The 19,483-nt window shown below is 37.2% G+C and overlaps 1 protein-coding gene across 1 annotated transcript; it reads left to right on the top strand.

Moving 5' to 3' along the window:
* Positions 339 to 18,690, top strand: LOC109231974 (ATP-dependent zinc metalloprotease FTSH 4, mitochondrial-like). Its single transcript, XM_019397591.1, has 7 exons — positions 339 to 548; positions 6,294 to 6,381; positions 14,059 to 14,307; positions 14,475 to 14,720; positions 14,988 to 15,112; positions 16,482 to 16,958; positions 17,354 to 18,690. Exons 1-7 carry the CDS (start codon positions 522 to 524, stop codon positions 18,266 to 18,268), a joined length of 2,127 nt encoding a protein of 708 aa, XP_019253136.1. The 5' UTR covers positions 339 to 521; the 3' UTR covers positions 18,269 to 18,690.

The following is a 19,483-nucleotide window of genomic DNA, read 5'->3' on the forward strand; positions in this document are numbered from 1 at the left end:
TAATTTTGAATAGTCAACGATTTGGTAAGAAAATTTGAGGATTTACTATTTTAGTTACATATAATTGCATAAAGTTCTATTAGGCGAGCCTAGTACCCTGGGTGTTGGGCGTGTCCGGGGCGTAAGTTTCATAAAACTAAGCTCTATACATAAGCCCATGGGTATTTTACGAGTGTTCCGCTCCGAAACGAGCCCCGAGCAAGTCCCAATTCTACCTTTTTAAACAGTATTCTAGCTGTGCCCTCGTAACAGGGCCTCCAAGTTGAAACAGACCAACTGATATATTACCAATACCCAAAATAGAATGGACCATTTATTTATTTATTGGTATTAAATAGCCAAATATATTTATATTTCCTCTGGAAAAACAAAAACAAAATATCCATCTTGCTCCACCTTTTCTCCTTCTCCATTTTTCCATCAACAAATGGAACTGTGAAAAATCGACACAAGAAGGGGAAATTCTCAAGATATTTAAAGGGATTGAAGAAATATTTCAATCTTTCTTTTGAAAGAAGGAGATGGCTATAATGCGCCTTCTCACCCAGGTCACTTCTTTAATTCAAACCTTTTTTTTTCTTTTTTTTTTCAATTTCCTCGGAAGGATTTTTTTAATTTTATTTTTTGTTTGGTTTATTGATTGATTGATGGTTTGATAATTCAGTCTATTAGGTCAGAGAAACCCTAATTTTTGTAGTTTTATGTGTTTTTATTTCAAACGTTGTATATTTTTAAGTTTTCTTATGAAATTAGTGGAAATTTTAGAGTAATTAGCTTGTTCCTAACTTGTGGTTTATCTTTTATTTTTTATTTTTTTGGTTCCTTAGGATTATGTCAGAGATTGAATCTTTTTGTTCTTTCCAATTAAATTTATTGGAAATTTTAGAGTATTTAGCCTGTTCCTAACTTGGGTCTTCTCTTTTATGTTTCTTAGGATTATTTTAGTGCTATGCTACTGTCAGAGAAACCCTAATACTTGTAGTTTTATGGGTTTTTATTTCAAAGATTGGATCTTTTTTTTTTTTTTTTAAATTTTGTTAAATTATTGAAAATTTCAGAGTAATTAGCTTGGTCCTGACTTGGGTTTTCATCTTTTTGGTTTCTTAATAGGATTGGTTTAGTATTATGCTACTGTTTTCCAAGTATAATGTTTTACTTGGACTATAACGAGTCCGGAACCAAAGTAGTAATATTTTAAACTCAAGCGACCGAAATAGGTGTTAAAAAAAGGGCGAGCAATTTTATATATAGCGCATGAAATACGTGCTCTATATGTTAATGGGGTCAGTTAGTATAGTGCATTTATTATACACTTCTTTTGTATCATATTCCACTTAAAATCTAAAGCCAGTCACGCTCCCAAAGCCCGCAAAATTGAACTGTCTTTACTTAGAAGCTACAAATTCCGATTTTTTATGCACTTCCCCAATACGACAAATCACACCCCTTTGTTAGTTCAAAGAGATATATATCTTTGATAGACTGATTCAAAATTCTTTAAACAATAAGGGGTTGTTTGATTTATCGTCTAAAACAAATTAATTCCAACATAAAACTTAATGTAAGGTATACAATATTTGATGATAGTATAAAAGGTCGTGTATTTCAATCATTACAACATCTGGTTGGCTTTTTTTGTTTTTTTTTGTTTTTGATGAAGTAATTAGTTTCATTGCTGGCATCAAGAAGATGCAGAAGTTACAAAAGAGTGTAGCAATTGTTAGCTCCTTACAAATGTTTATACTAGTACTAGGGAGCTAACAAAATTCAAAAAACTATCAGGGGAGTCTATAGGGGATAGATAAACCCAGCTATACAAATACATGAGGCATCTAGCCTTGAGTTTGTGGGGAGAAGTTGATACTCCATCAAACACCTGCTGTTTCTCTCATTCCAAATGCTCCAAAAAATAGCTGCAGTTATCATCTTCCATACTTTCTTGATGGTGCTATCAACTTTCCAGTAACTCCAAGACTCAAAAGTATCCCTGATATTATGTAGCATGATATTATGTGGCATGACCAAACTAAGTCCAAAGAGTGATATAAACATACTCCATAAATCTGCTGCAACAGGACATTGAAGAAAAAGATGGTTGTGAGTTTCTGTCTCCCTCTGGCACCTGTAACATCTATTCACAATCTGAAAGTTCCTCTTGGCTAAGTTGTCCTGTGTCAGACAAGCCTCATAAAGTGCAGTCCAGTTGAAGCAGATGACTTTGGGTGGCAACTTGATTTTCCATATTAACTTCCAAGGCCAATGGTTAGTTATTACATTATGAGTTCCTGCTAACTTGCAGGCTGTTTTGACTGAGTACTTTCCTGCATCTTCAATACCCTATTTGAACTAATCAGGTACTAGAGTGTTGCTTGAGAAATTGTTGAGTAAGGAAAGAAGTCTGGGAAAATCCTCATATTTCCAGTCTTGCAAGTTCCTTCTAAATGTTATATCCCATGAGTTGCCTTCTCTGTATCGATGAACTGTTGAGTCTAGATCACTAACCATCTGAAAGAGAGCAGGGTAGTCATTCCTTAGGGGTGTGTTGCCTAGCCATTTGTCCTTCCAGAATTTTATTTGTTGTCCATCTCCATCTGCAAAGTGCTGGTTTTGTGAGAACTCCTCCAGAGTTTGTAGATGCTCTTCCAAACTCCAACTCCTTGTGGTGCTCTAGATAGCTTGGTGCACCAGTGGCTATGGGTTCCATGTTTGGCACTGACAACTTTCTTCCATAGGCTCTGCTCCTCGCGTGTATATCTCCAAAGCCATTTCATCAATAAGCATTTGTTGTGCAGAGCTAAGTCCCTGACCCCTAGTCCACCTTGGTCCTTTGGTAAGATAACTTTATACCACTTTACCAGGTGGAACTTGTGATCATCTTTAGTCCCTTCCCATAGAAAGTTGCTTCAGGACCTTACTAGGCATTGGAAAGAGTGACATCTGGTAGGTTGGGATGCCGACTAGGACACTACTGATTAGAGTTAGTCTTCCACCCATAGACAAATACTGTTTCTGCCAAGAAGCAAGTTTCTCAATGACCCCACTCCATATAGTTTCTGGCTTGAAGTTTGCCCCTAGTGGAAGTCCCAGGTAGGTGGTTGGTAAACATCCAGTATTGCAGCCTAAAATTCCAGCCAGGTCTTCTAAATTATGCACCTCATTAACAAGATAGATTACACTTTTGAGCAATTTAATGTATAGACCTGAAATAGCTTGAAAAATAAGAAGGGTTAGATTTAGATAGAGCACTTGACTTCTGTCTGCCCCACAGAAAATCAAAGTGTCATCGGCATAGAGCAGATGAGAAATATTGACTGTGCTTCCTCTCCCAACATCAAAACCTTTCAACCATTGCATCTGTTTAGCTTTACCCAACATCTTATTGAGTCTTTCCATTGCTAATATATGAATAAGAATGGTGAGAGTGGGTCTCCCTATCTCAATCCCCTCTGAGGGGAGAAAAAACCAACTGGGCTCCTGTTGATTAGAATGGAGTACTTCACAGTGGAGATATTGAACTTGATTCATTTTAACCATCTTTCCCCAAATCCTATTTTCCTGAGAATGGAAATGAGGTAGGACCAGTTAAGTTGATCGTAGGCTTTTTCTATGTCCAGCCTACATAGAATCCCTGCATCCCCTTGCTTTAACTGCCAGTCAAGGACATCGTTTGCGTTCAGTGAAGCATCTGTAATCTGCCTTCCTTGGATGAATACATTCTGTTGATTTGAGACCAATTTTCCCATTACTTTCTTCAACCTTTCAGCTAGGACTTTAGCTATGATCTTGTACACACTGTCAATTAGACTAATTGGTCTATAATCCCTTAGCTCCATTGCCCCTTTCTTTTTCGGAATGAGCGCAATGAATGATGCATTACATGACCTAACCATCCAACAATGCTGGTGATAGTAACTCATAGCTGCAAGTATGCCGTGTTTAATGAACTCCCATGAGTGCCGGTAGAAAGCCATTGTGTACCCGTCGGGCCCTGGTGCTTTCTCAACATTGGGTTGGCTTTATTAATTCTGCATTTACGAATACTTCTATAAGTTATGTTAGAATTTGCGTATTATTTATGCAAAATAGAATATGGAATAAGAGTACATATGTTAGCAATACATGAATACTAATAACTAAAAACAAAATTCCCTAAAAGTAAAAAATTATTGTATAATAATGTTATTTACTGTATAATAATCTTCACATTATTATGCAAAGTATAATCAGTCTATGCATAATTAGTACGTGAATCAATTGAACCTTAGTCTAAAATATCATACAACATTAGGAGTACTAATTTTCGATAATAATAAGCATTCAATGATATATATGTGTGTGTAGTTTAAGTGACAATTAGTAGGCACATTCTAATTGTTTAACTCTAGTCATTCCCACCCTTCAAAGCACACCAAATCTGGTAAGTGTATAGCGCATGAAAAACATGCGCTGTACGTTAACGGGGTAACTGACCCTGTTGACGTATAGTACATGTAGTTCATGTGCTATATATAAAATTGTTCTCCCTTTTTTTAAACACCTATTTTAGTCGCTTGAGTTCAAAATGTCGTTTTTTCTTCCGGACTCGACTATAACTGCTTTATCTCTTCTTTCTTGTTATAATAATGGTTATGAAACTGAGGAGCGTTTTTTGTTTTGTTTTGTATTTATGTTTTTAAGTCCATATCTTATTTAACTTATACACAGTACCAACTAGTTAGGATTAAGGTTTAGTTTTTCCTGCTATGTTTTAAATTTGGTTTGGTGTTTGCTCTAAAATTATGTATTCTGGTTAGATTATAAGTCCGTGCCGTGTGGATAAGTGTTTATGACGACTCATATAGTTGACCTGAACTAGCCTAGAATTGAGGTGTTTTTGATTGATTGCAATAGCAGAACCAGGAATTTTAACAAGGGGATTCAAAAGTTTCAAACTTGCAACCTAAAGTAAATAAAGGGGATTCGAAAGCTTATATATATACGACAAAATTGTTTTTCCCCTATTTGGGCAGTACATTATCCGACGTAGGGGATTTCACTTTATTGGCCGTGGCTCCGTCACTAATTGATTGATGGTTTGAGTTTTCACTCTATTAGGTCATAGAAACCCAAATCTTGCTAGTTTTATGGGTTTCTGTTTCCAAGATTGAATCTTTTCTATTAAATTATTGGAATTTCAAAGTATTTAGCTCTGGTTTGGTGCTTGCTGTAAATCTTTTTATTGTGGTTAGAGTTATATATGTCAGTGTGAAATTTGGAGAACCTCTAATCTTTTTTTGGTAAGTAATTAATTTTATTACCAAATTGGTCGGTACAGCTCAAAGAACGAAAAAAAAAAACAACACAACTGGACAACACTACATCACTAACTCATGCACCACAATTCCTCATCCTACTCAGTAACATTTCCTATGTAGGATAGTGATTCAGTCTAATTAAATTCTTGTTCAACTTCTTGCACATGCTTCCTCTGGCAAAGATTTCCTGAATTATCAATCTGATAATTGTATTAGCGGTTCTGCTCTTGTTCTGAAATGCCACTAGGTTTCTTTCTTGCCAAACAAAGTAGACAGCTGCTGTCATGGTCAACCTGTAGATAGTAGCACCTAAATTCTTCCCTCTGCAGTGCCTTTCAAACCAGTGCAATTCATTAGTCCAGTTCATAGCCTTCCTTGCAACCCCCTGCCATTGTAGTAACTTATCCCGTATATATGCAGAAATAGTACATTTGAATAAATAAGTGATCAATACTTTCCTTTTCTACCTTACATAAAGGGCAACTCTGATCAACCACCAACCCCCACTGAGCTAATCTGTCTCTTGTGTATAATCGCCATGTGCCACCAAATTCAGTGAATAGCTATTTAGGAGAACCCGGATTATTGCAGACGAGTCTTCTCCATGTTACTTTTGTGTACTGGCCAAGCAGAAGTTGATAATCACTAATTTGACTTGGAAGACTCATTGTTTAGTATTGGAATGAGATGGAGTTGATAGAGCAAAATGGATAAAGATGTTTCATTTAACCAACTCCGACTAATTTGGGATTGAGGAGTAGTTGATTGATTGTATCTCATCTAGCTCATTATGTGTTTCTACCAATATCCTTTGTTCTAAGGTGAAATATTCGTATTCTTCGGGAAAAAAAAAAGATTTCCTCAGCTGCCTTTTTTTAAGATTGGTCGTATTTTGTTTGGCAGTTTTCCTCATCTTACACTGCACGTTTTATGCTGGTTTTATTTCCCTATTTTCTTACCTCTTATGTCTGTTATATAGTACCTTCTTTTGTTTTATAGGTTGAGAGGCATCAATCTCAACTGAGGGAGCTAAGCTCTTTGTTCAATAGAACGTATATTACTTCTAGAAGTATCATAGGAAGTGAAGGTATGCTTTGAGTTTTTGGCACTCATGGAGTAGAGTTTCTTTGTTTCTGTGGCCTACATAGATATCTTATCATATGGTTGATGATGTGGAATTTTTTTCCATGTAATTTATCCTAATTTTCCGCATGATATTCATGGTCCTCTAAAAAGTTCAGCTGTTGTGTTCTTTAAATTGAACAATGTCCATACCTTAAATTTTGTGAAATATTCTAGTCACTTTACTGGTTGATTATTTGCTGGTAGCTAGACATGGATGACGATCTAGAAAACAAGGTTCAGTTAGTTAAAGAATGCTTTGAGGGTGACATGAATAATGTATCAAAGCAAGTGGAAAAATTCTCTAGACGTCGAAATAAGATTATTATGTCAACCTTTCGGAACTGCTTTTATAAAATAAGTCTTGCTAGATTAGATTTGCACATTAGTAGAAAATAATTGAACATTTGAGATTTTCTTGGAAATCTCTCTATGTCTGCCTACCTTTGCATGTCGCTAACAAAAAAACTGTTTTTGTATTTTAATGCCAAACATGTTATCGAAGTGGTGTAATTTTGAATATAGGTGGTTTAATACTGTTGATTTTCTCTCTGTGTCATGACCCCAAACTCCCTCCGTAGGATGTCGTGATAGCACCTAGTCTCTGAGACTAGGTAAGCCGATTGATATAACAATCAAACCAAATTAATAGCAATGCTAATTTGAAACAGAGTTTAATATGAATACCGATATAAGAGCGAAATGAGTCTACGCAGCAATAATCATAACAACCTCCCAAGACCGGTAATACGGAGTCACGAACTCTAGTTAAGTGACAATATAAGGAAAGATCTCAAAGATCGAAATACAATACTGTTCAAGTGACAATCTGACAATACAATATAAGGAAAGAACTCCAAGGGACTGCGACGACCAAGCAACTCTACCTTGAATCCTTGCGATCAACAAGCTAACTCCGCCCTAGTTTGATATCTCCAATGCCTGTGCAGAAGTGTAGAATGAGTACACCACGGTCGGTACCCAGTAAGTATCAAGACTAACCTTGGTGGAGTAGTGACGAGGTACACGTCAAGACACTCGCCAGACAAAATAACCTGTGCAGTACAGAAGTATAAAGCTAATAATGGAAAGTAGGAATCAGTAAATGGCAACAAGAATCAACATGTGATATAAACAGTAAGGCAATAGGAACACCATGAAAGTACCGTTGAAACCAAATAAGGAACACAATGATAACCAATAAATCAAGTTGTTCCAACACAAGGTTCACAACGAAATCACTCTGTAATACTTCATCTCTTAGTCACAAGTTACGGGTCTCAACCCACCATCATATACTCACAGCACATCGTGCCCACATCTCGAATCACAACCGCACAGACAACTCACGTGCCAATATCTCAAACTGCTCAGCATGATCACAGACTCACATTCACAATCCGCCCGGCGCGGTCACAGGCTCACAATCACAATCCGCTGGCATGGTCACAGGCTCAATAGCAACATGAAAACGGATAATATAAGAACACATGGGCATGATCAGTAAAGGTCAGGTTTCATACTCCTGAGCCAGTACAAGTGACATGCTACGCTGTATGCTTGTGCGAGTGTACTACTGCAACCTTAGTCAACAAATAATATCAAAGACATTGAGTAGCTCATCGAAGCAACAAAACAAGTCACGCAAGGTATATCACATACATAAGGAAAAGCACACCATTACACGAAAATCACCAACACAATGTACCCAAGCCATCATACATCACCCCTGACATTGCCACCCTTATCTTTTCGATAGTCACCCGTATCACTCCGCCCCTGACATTATCATTATTCATTACCCACCCTTATCTCTCCGATAGCCACCCGTATAACTCCGTATAATAGCCACCCTTATCGCTCCGCCCGGACAATAATACAATAGCAACCCGTATCATTCCGTACATTCAACAACATTGAGATGCCACCCTTATGCCCCGCATAACAACAACGGTGAAATGCCTCCCTTATACTCTGCATAATTACAACAAACCACACAATAATTCACATGTGCTATCATCACAACAACACAACATGTCAACTCATATCACAAGTGTCCATAGGCCACAATCTTTCAAAATATCCGACGATATAAATATTTCCACAACAAATAGCCCACGGCTCTACGCAACGTATATAGAATCTCAATAACAACAAAATGAACGGAAAAGTAACTCGACAAGGAACAACACCCCCTTTAAACACCAACTTCAATTAAAATAGATTAATGACTTCCGATAACATCAATTCCAATTAATTGTTTAAGGATACACTCAATAGCTCTGTTTTAAAAGGCAGAATTGGGACTCATCCGGGGCTCGCCCTGGGGCGGAGCACTCGTAAAATGCCCCTGGGCTTATGTGTGGGGCTTAGTTCTGTGAGACTTACGCGTCGGCCATTGGGGCTTATACCCTGGACACGCCCAACGCCTACTGGACTCGCCTAATAGAACTTTATGCAATTGTATGTAACTAACCTTGTAAATCCTCAAATTTTCTTAATAAATCGTTGAGTACTCAAAATTACTTTTTTCTTAATTATAAATCATTAAGTTTAGAGTATTTTATGTCATAGTTAAAATAAAAATTATTGCACGTTATCCACTAAGGCTGCTATGATAGTTAATTTTAAATAAATCTTTCATTTAAAAAATATTTATTTATTAACTTTTGTTATGTCTTTACTATATAATATTCCATAATTTTTTTATAATTATCTAAATATTATTTTTTTCACGTTTACGAGATACAATACTTATTAATTTAATAGCTCAGTATTAGCTAGTAATTATTCACAAATAATTAGTTATTATGGTATTGTATGGTGAATTATGTGTCACTTTATTAACTTGTTGAAAGTTAAAAATGAATGATGCTAGAGAATCATATTTAAATTGTGAGTTATGTTTTTGTATAAATTCTCTTTCAAATAGAAAGCATATTAAATAAAATGAGCATTTTAAGAAAGAATATCAAATTATAATATCGAAATTCTTTCAAGATTTATTACTCCTTAAGAGATACATATAGGATTTCGTATCGAATACATTACTTTTGATGTTTGAGTTGTAACTACATTGCAGCTAATTTGCATATTATGATATATGTCATTCTTTTCGTATTATTCATAGTTAAATTATAATTTATAAATATTTTAAATAAATTATTTGTTATAGTTTTGTGATTTTAATATAATTTTTATAATTATTTTTTATTTTATACTATCTCAAAAGTCTTGAAATTAGTAAAATTTAAAGATCCTTGGGACTTATGCCCCATGTCTCAAGGCTTACGCCTCGCCTCGTTAGAGTTAAAACGCCTCGCCTCACGCCCCGCCTTTTAAGACATTGCTCAATAGTGAAAGTATTTCTATGAAATGGCAAACTTCGGATTCTAGTGTTTGAATATGCTAACAATGAAAGAGATGGCACGAACTAGTACTACGTCTAAATGCATGTGAATAACCCGGCAACAAAAGATATCACGTAACAACAATTTCAACTAAGAGTAACTTCACAATAAAAGAAATCACATAATGATAAAATTGATAATAACTTCAAATAAAGCATATAAGAGCAAACTCGACAAGTAAGGAATGTGACATGTAACGACAACTTCAAATAAAGCATCTGATAGTAGACATGACTAATAAAAGATATAACATGTGCTAACAATTCCAAATAAGTACATGAAAGAAGTCTATGTCACGACCCATTTCTTGAACAAGCCGGGACCGTCACTCGATCACTAACATGACCGAGCGAACCATCTCTGCTTATCAAATCTATTATAACTTCATATGCAACAAGGCAATACTCTAACCAAATACTTTTGATTAATTCAGATATTTAAATAAATCAACTCCAAAACTTTATTCGTAGTAACTACTGAATTACTACTAAGTTATTATAACCCTCAAGGGTTGGCCTGGTGGCAATAAACTTGAGCCTTGGGGTTTGCTCCCTTTCAAGGTCTCAAGTTCGAAACCCACTGGGTGCAAACAATTTCTGAGGGCCATCGGACTGGGTAAAACCTGAATTAACCGTGGTGCACTTGCGGGAAACTCCTTGCCGAGGGCTTGTGCACCCCCGGGATTAGTCGGGGCTCATAGAGACTCGGACACCCGGTGCAAATCAAAAAAAAAAAAAACTACTAAGTTATTATCAAAAACATTTGAATCTCAACCCAACAACTATGTCTATGAAGCCTCTACTGATAAACTGACGCACTGCTCAGGACATGAGATTTCCTGGCCAGTTCTCTAAGTAACAAAGAAATAACTAAATAAAGATGACTAAGGAATACTCCACGAACAAAAGCGGAGCTCACCAATAGCACTGGAAGAGAAGGAAATCCTAACTCATAGCCTGCTCGCCTGCAAATCCGGTTCCTACGTTGTACCGCAGACCAACGTAGGTTCCCAAAAGAGAACGTCAGTACCATCCATTGTACTCAGTGAGTCTCAACAACAGGGGGCGAAACTTTAATAACATATACATTATGAGCAAAGGTTCTAAATGCATGTAAAACATAAAGCTTATAAGAATAATTCTAAATAATTGCATAATAGCAGTTTATGAGTATTCTAAAAAAAATTCTTTTCTTTTTTCTAAAAAAAATTACTTCTCTTTATACTTTGGGAGTTCCAACTATCCTGACTTAATTATGTCTCAGTCACCGTGTGATCGGCATGGGTTCGATCCCAACCTGATCGAATAGGCCCAATCCACGAGGTGCCACTCGCTTCATGGTTCTCAGCGCTCATGTATCATAGCTTAGCATGGCTAAGTAAATTCTCAGCAACGAGACCCTCGGCTCATGTGCTCCCTACTTTGGCACAAGTAGTTTCAGGAAGTCAACGCCTTGGTCAGGACCCTAGGCCTGGACGATGACCCTTCTCAGAATAAAGGATACTCCCCAAAAATCTTTCTTTCTAAAACTTCTCTTGTGACTTTTCAAGTCTAAATCTTTTATACATGCTATACTGGTATCCTTAAATGCAAGGCATGGTATAAGAATGAAATAAACATTCAAAAGTATTTATAAAGGCTCTTGATCCTTCATGAATTTTCAACATGAAAATGGCATATACGAATAACATAAAAATCTGAAATTTATGCACATATATCCAAATAATCATCTAAACTTGAGCTAGAAAATAATTCTAAGCTAATAGGTACTTACTACTCCAATTAAGTATATATTAACTCTTTTATACAATTCATCAAACACCTTGTGTGCGTGCTTTTATGAGTTAAATCACTTTAGTAAAGGGTTATATCAACTCACCTCAAAACTTCTCGAGCCAATACGTAGGCCCCAGTCCAATTGACACCAGTCAAACAATGGATTCTACAACAATGAGTGCATTTTAATTGATTTTAAAGTTTTGACCTAAACACGGAACTTTACTGTTGATATAGAGAAAGAAGGGAATAACTATTCCGTTCTTACCTATTACTACTGTAGGGTAATTGACAATAGGGAATTTTATATACCCGAGTTCAAGAATTAGTGATTTGTAAAGAACCCTATATTTTCCGTTGCCTGCGTGATAAGAAGCCTCTGTTTCGTGAGCAAACTGTTCTTTTTCGTCTAAGCTTTTGCCTTCCGTCGTTTTTGATAATGACAGAACGTTGGTTCTGTTTCTCTTTGAGGCTTGGGGCCTTTTGTTTTCCACAGCCCTTCTATGGGCTTTAAGCCCTTTTTCCTTTCTTTTTTTTTAAACTTAACTAATAATTAATGATACCCACTTTTAAAAATTAATAATATTAAAATTAATATCATTCCCCTAATTGTACATCCAATTATGTATATATATATATATATATATATATATATATATATATATATATATTCACTATAGGCAAGATAAAAATAAAAATAAAAATAATAATAATAATAATAATAATAATAATTTAGTTGTATAGTTAGCGTGTCTCGAAACTTTTATAAATTTGAGAGAGTGTTACAGTCTAAGATTCTAAACCGGTCAATTTTTTACATACAAGCCCGAATACGTACTCGTCACCTCGCGTACACAGCTTTCACATAACACAATTAGCATAAACGACTCAAATCCTAAGGGGTAGTTCCCTCACACAAAGTCAGACAAGATACTTACCTCAAAAGCCCTCAATCAATACTCTAAAATAGCTTTTCCTTTACAATTCGGCTCAAATCTAACCAAAATCGACTTAATAACATCAAATAATGCAAGAGATATCAATTCCAAGTAATAAAGCTATGATTTTTACACAATTTCTCAAAAGTCAACAAAAGTCACTCCCGGGCCCGCTCGATCAAAACTTGGGTCCAAGGGTAGATTCCGACTACCCATAGCCCCACGAGTCTATGTATGTGTTTTCTTTCAAATCCGAGTCCAAGTCGACTCTCAAATCCCAAATTTTCATCTTTTAAAACATATACAAAGTTTCTCAAAATTTCCCTTTGATTATCATAATTTTGATGTTAAATCTCATTTATAATCATGTAACAACAATAACAACAACAACCTAGTGAATTCCCACAAGTGGGGTCTGGGGAGGGTAGAGTGTACGCAGACCTTACCCTTACCCCGGGATAGAGAGGCTGTTTCCAAAAGACCCTCGGCTCAAGAAAACGAAAAGAGACAATAGAGAGACAGAATGTTAGTACCATTAACAGAACCATATGAGCAATAACAACAACATAATAACCAGAAAATAGATGAGAAATAATAACAAAAACCAGTGAATAAAGCCCGATACTATGAAAAATGAAAGAACAATATGGACACAACAATAATCGGTAGCAGCCTAGGACCCAACCTTATCAGACCAACCTCCCCCACGGATGAACCTTATAAGCTACCTCCTATCCTAACACCCTAATGCTCGACCTCCACACCTTCCTATCAAGAGCCATGTCCTCGGAAATCTAAAGCCACGCCATGTCTTGCCTGATCACTTCTCCCCAATACTTCTTAGGTCGCCCTCTCCCTCTTCTCGAACCGGCCAAGGCCAACCGATCACACCTCGTGACCGGGGCATCTAGGCTTCTCCTTCGCATGTGCCCGAACCATCTAAGCCTCGCTTCCCGCATCTTGTTATCCACAGGGGCCACACCCACCTTAATGAGTTAGCAAGCCTCCTGGGTTAAGTACATCTTTTTTGGCGATACTTCCACGTCTACCTTAAACACTAATGAGTAACATCAGCTGATAAGTTAGAGAATGCATCCGCTCCCAAGGGTGTGGCCTAGTGATCAATGAAGTTGGGAGAACCATGAGGTTTCAGGTTCAAATCCTAGATGAGACAAAAAGCACTAGGTAGAATTCTTCCCTTTTGCCCAAGCCTTACTGGGCAGAGTTACTTGATACCTGTGCTGGTAGGAAGTAGCAGGTACTCCGGTGCAATAGCCGAAGTGCGCACAAGCTGGACCAGAATTAGTAAATGCATCCTTGAAAAAAAGTTAGTAATGCATTTTAGAAACAGTTTTTTAAGTAGCATACTTCATGGAAATGAGCTAGTAAACCTCCAAAGACAGTATTTGTACATGAAATTACAATTGGTAACTTCAAATTTGGAAGCAACTTCTGTCATCTTTTGATTGAGCCAGCAACCTTATGTTCTTTTTCCAATTTGTCTCTTTTTTGTGTGCAGTGCATGGAGTTGCAAATATCAAGCAAAGGTTTCAATCTAGTTATGTGGGCAGTCTAGGCCGCAGAGCACGTGAAACAAATGAAAGTAGTAATGCTGCATATCATAGAAATGACCAAGAGGCAGTCATAAGGTTGTTTGAAAGCCAACCTTCATTGCTTTCTAATCCAGGAGCAGTGTCGGCGTATGTTAAGGCACTGGTAAAGGCTGACAAACTTGATGAAAGTGAGCTGCTCCGGACTTTGCAGAGAGGTAGTAATATTTAGAATGTCTCTTGTTACCTCGTATTGTTTGGTTTGGCTCGCCGTTGAGAATAGATTACGCTAAATATTGAACATTTAGTACTTGCTGATGAGGGTTTCTGTCTTTTTAATTAGTTTAACATGGATACCAATAGTGCTTACAAGAGCTGTTTTCAGGGATTTCTGGTTCTGCTAGTTCTCATGTGGAGGAAGAAAATTTAGGGGCTCTATCTGCTTTTAGGAATGTTGGGAAAGCAACAAAGGATGGTGTTCTTGGTACTCGTAATACTCCTATACATATGGTGGCTGTTGAAGGAGGTAACTTCAAAGAACAGTTATGGCGTACATTCCGGTCTCTGGCTGTGGCCTTTCTCTTGATTTCAGGAATTAGTGCTCTCATTGAAGATAGAGGAATCAGCAAAGGTATAGGAGTTCTGCAATTTTTGTTGGGCTTTTTCATTTTTGTCCTGTGCCGAAAATAATTACAGGCTCTAGCCCGTATATACAAAACATATACACTGATTATGTATGTTTTATGTATATTTATACTTAATATGCAAAAATATACATCATTCGGCTATTATTTTTTAGATGGGCCGAAAATGTAATTATCCCATTTTGTTTGTCTTTTGAAACTTTATTCAGATGCATTCTACTACTGTCTTTTTCTTAATCCATTTTCTGCATCAGGACTTGGTTTAAATGAGGAAGTGCAGCCGAGTATGGAAACCAATACAAAATTTTCCGATGTGAAGGGTGTTGATGAAGCAAAATCCGAGCTGGAAGAAATTGTTCACTATCTCAGAGATCCTAAGGTGAGTTAATCTATGTGGTTTTTCGGTAACCACAAGCAGTTCAATCACTTCATCTGCAAAATAAAGTCCTAAGTTTGATATTTTTGTAAATTCATCACTGTGTTCTCGTTAGCCCTCTTTCAACACCCATCTGAAAATATCCCAAGGATGAAATGTGTTCTAACACATTTCATCATTTGTTAATTATATCTACAGTATGTTCTGTTGGGGCGAAGATATTATGGATAGAAGGGGAAGTTAGAGGGTTATAAGGTTATCCCCCTTGGGCTCATAAGTGGGTCATGATCATTCAATTAATTCAGTTGTTGAATTCCGATTTTGTTAAGTGTCATAAGTTTTAGTTTATGCTATAATGGTGCCTAAACACAGATCAAAGTAAAGCCTAAATTGTTTTGGCTGTGATAGTCAAATCAGTTAACGGTCACTTATTTACATGTCCATTTGGTGAATAGTATATCATAAATGTGATTGAAAAGTACATGGAAAACCACATGTTTCCGAACAGCCAACCAATACTTAACTACAGGTTACTTGAGATACTCTAGAATTTCTGTTCCAACATCATGTTTATAAAAAAAAAACAAAGAATTAAGAATACAAAAAAAACATGGTGTTTACTTGTGAGTTTAATCTAATATCGACTGCCACAACCTGAGCTACATGAGAGCTTTAATGGATGTCATTAGCTGTAAATAAAATTGTTTAATTCTGTATCTTCATTAGCTTTTCATGAAAATTCTGCTTAAAACCAAAAAAAAAAAAAAAATAACAACTGGAAATTTAGGTTGTGGCCTCCCTAAGTTCAAACTAGCTACATCATTGTTATAACATTCAATTGGAATCAGCTGCTTTTTCAGTCTTGATCGAGCAATAGATACCCTTTAGGTAGTAAAAGAGGAGAAAGGGTACAAACGAGAAGGCTTTTGGTGGCTATTCGTGCTTTTGCTTACCTTCCAGTATGCTAAACCTTTTAAACTGTTGCCTATAGTTTCCAACTTCTGGTCAAAGATACTTATCTTGGACAGTAGAATATGTAATGTATGACTTTCTTGTTTTTGATGATAAGCAAATGTGGTGATATATGGCTCAAATGTATCAACGTCTCATTAGCTGCAATATGTTCCCTTCACATTTCCCCACTGCTTTTTATTGTTTATTCTGGCCTATGTTGCAGACTCTCCATAATATTGTCGCACCTGTGTCGGATCCTCCAAAAATGCACTACTTTTGGAGGATCCGACATGAACCCGGAGACATTTTCGGATAGGCCGAGCAACATAGATTCTGGCTGGGACTTGAGAGGTTTTTTCTTTAAGGGTTTGAGGTAAATATTTTGCAATTGCTCATTTCAGTGAACTTTTGGGTACAGCGTTTCACTCGTCTTGGTGGCAAGCTCCCAAAAGGCGTATTACTTGTTGGTCCCCCCGGAACTGGTAAGACCATGTTGGCGAGGGCCATAGCTGGAGAAGCTGGGGTTCCCTTTTTCTCATGCAGTGGCAGTGAGTTTGAAGAAATGTTTGTTGGTGTTGGAGCTCGGAGAGTGAGAGACCTTTTCGCCGCTGCTAAGAAGCGATCACCATGCATTATATTCATTGATGAGATTGATGCTATTGGAGGAAGCCGTAACCCAAAGGACCAACAATATATGAGGATGACTTTAAATCAGTTGCTTGTCGAGCTGGATGGCTTCAGACAAAATGATGGTATCATTGTGATTGCTGCCACTAATTTTCCCGAGTCACTGGATAAGGCATTGGTGAGACCTGGACGGTTTGATCGCAACATTGTTGTCCCAAATCCTGATGTCGAAGGGCGGAAACAGATTCTTGAATCTCACATGTCAAAGGTAATCTTTCCCCTGTTTTCTTTTCCCATTTATTGTTTTAGATGATAAACCTGTTGTGCGTCACATCCTCTTTCCTGGTGTATTGGTGATATATTTTCATTTACCCTGCATGATGGATTATTCGAAGTTTTCTAAGATGCAATAAATGTTATCATCTCCAAAATTCAGTGACGGGATATCTTCTCCTGTTTCTTTTGCCTTGGCATATTTTACTTTGTCATTGATTCATCATTTCTTATCTAGTTGCTGTTTTTTAATTGTAAATTGCTACTCTCTTTCTATTTTCATGTCCTAGAATAAAAATGAGTTACTATGTTGCACTATGTCAAGCTTCCTTTTTTCCATGTTTGGTCTATCATTGCTAACTACCATCTAAAGAATATCCTGTTTGGCAGATTCTGAAGGCGGACGATGTTGACCTTATGATCATTGCTCGGGGTACTCCTGGATTTTCTGGTGCTGACCTTGCGAACTTGGTGAATATCGCTGCTGTGAAGGCTGCAATGGATGGTGCCAAAGCCGTAAGTTTGGCAGATCTAGAGCATGCTAAGGACAAGATTATGATGGGAAGTGAGCGTAAATCGGCTTTTATATCCCAAGAGACGAGAAAACTCACAGCGTACCACGAAGGTGGCCATGCACTTGTAGCGATGCATACAGACGGGGCCCTTCCGGTGCACAAAGCAACTATTGTTCCACGAGGCATGGCTCTTGGTATGGTTGCTCAATTGCCTGAAAAGGACGAGACTACCATGTCTCGTAAACAGATGCTTGCTCGGCTTGATGTTACTATGGGTGGGCGAGTTGCTGAAGAGCTCATTTTTGGGGAAAGTGAAGTAACGTCTGGTCCATCTGATGATCTCAAGCAAGCTACCAAGCTAGCGAGAGCCATGGTCACCAAGTTTGGTATGAGCAAAGAAGTGGGGCTCGTTACTCACAACTACGACGATAACGGGAGGAGTATGAGCACTGAGACTAGGCTTCTTATCGAGAAGGAAGTAAAAGAACTACTCGAAAGGGCTTACAACAATGCAAAAACGATTCTCACTACCCACAGTAAAGAGCTTCATGCGCTTGCTAATGCATTGCTTGAGCAGGAGACATTAACTGGAGGCCAGATCAAGGCCTTGATTGCCCAGGTCAGTTCTCAACAAACACAGCAAACACAACAACAATTAGTTAGAGTTGAAAGTACATCACAGTCCAATTCAAGACCTCCCTCGAGTCCAAGTGCAGCTGCAGCTGCGGCCGCTGCTGCTGCTGCTGCAGCCACTGCCAAAACCAAAGGCATTGCTCCAGTAGGACCTTAGTTTTAAAAACATTGGTAAAGACTACTTATCAACTCAATGTCCATATAGTTCATTATTTTCATGCAAGACTTCTGACTTCCAACCCTTTGGGAATCATTGTCGAGCTGCTGTTAGCGAGGGGATTCTATGTATAGGTGAGTTTAAGGTCAAAGGTTTTTTTAACAGTTTAAAGGCAGGTGATCATGTATTTTCAAGTGCATCGCGCAATTTCAAGTCCTCGTCTCACATTGCGGGCATTGTCTTTCTTGTTAGATTTTAGCTGTTTTCTTCTTTTTCTTGCCCATTTTCTTCGAATATCTAGTCCCACGGGAATATTGTAAATTTCACAGTGCAAGAACCTGGTTGTTTTCCATGTCTGCACTTCACTACATTGCCCTTCCTACTTAAATGAAAGTAGTATATCAGTCTACTTACTGGTGTTACCATCCTGCAGTTTGACAGTGCATCTTTATTTTGTTTACTTTTAGTATGTGACATTTTGTGTTTCTACTTTCTTTCTATACGAAAGACGATTGTGAAGAAGTATAGAGCACTTTGGTCGGCTGTTGAGCAATCAAATTTTATGTTAGGTGGTGACGGTAAGAAATGAATCCTTTTCTGATTGCTAAATCGTCACACTAAAAGCCCCTTCATTATTTTATTCACTTTTTTGTTCAAAAAATCCAAAGTATTTTTCATTTCACTTTATTTTCAATGACTAATTGTGCCCTTTCCTTCTATAGTCAAACGTCTTTATAACAACTGCATTTGTTCTAATATTTTTTGGATGCTATAGTAAAGTGCTGTTATAGAGGACATATATTATAATATAACACAAAAGCTCGGTTTTAAGAAAACTTGGCTGTTATAGTTAATGACTATTATAGATGGATGATGTTATAGAGAGGTCTGCCTGTATTTATTTTTAGAATGTCACATCATTGAGCCATGTTAGTATTTTGAGAGAAGAATCTTAGTCCTATCAAATAGGTCATTGCCAGTGAGTCACTGGGGACCCTTTTGGCACATCATTCACACCTTTTAGCTAAAACAAAATGGCTCCTCATAAAGAAACAGCAAGGCAAACAGTTGTGCAAAGAGCCTTGCTTTTCTTTGGTGACCAGAGTCGAATCCAAGATTTTAAGTTAGTTGTACTTTATATCACCACAATCCGTTACTCCTATGGTATTATGTGTACCGGCTTAAAGTGAGTATATTTTATTAAGATTATCTAAC

The sequence above is a fragment of the Nicotiana attenuata genome, chromosome 1 (assembly GCF_001879085.1).
Source record: "Nicotiana attenuata strain UT chromosome 1, NIATTr2, whole genome shotgun sequence".
In the NCBI taxonomy this organism is placed as follows: Eukaryota; Viridiplantae; Streptophyta; class Magnoliopsida; order Solanales; family Solanaceae; genus Nicotiana; species Nicotiana attenuata.

Bases quoted from the DNA above. Each gene is read 5' to 3' on its own strand.
- LOC109231974 (XM_019397591.1), top strand. From the start codon at position 522: ATGGCTATAATGCGCCTTCTCACCCAG. The intron at 14,721-14,987 runs GTATAGGAGTTC...TTTCTGCATCAG, and splicing joins AGATAGAGGAATCAGCAAAG to GACTTGGTTTAAATGAGGAA. The intron at 15,113-16,481 runs GTGAGTTAATCT...TTTTGGGTACAG, and splicing joins ACTATCTCAGAGATCCTAAG to CGTTTCACTCGTCTTGGTGG.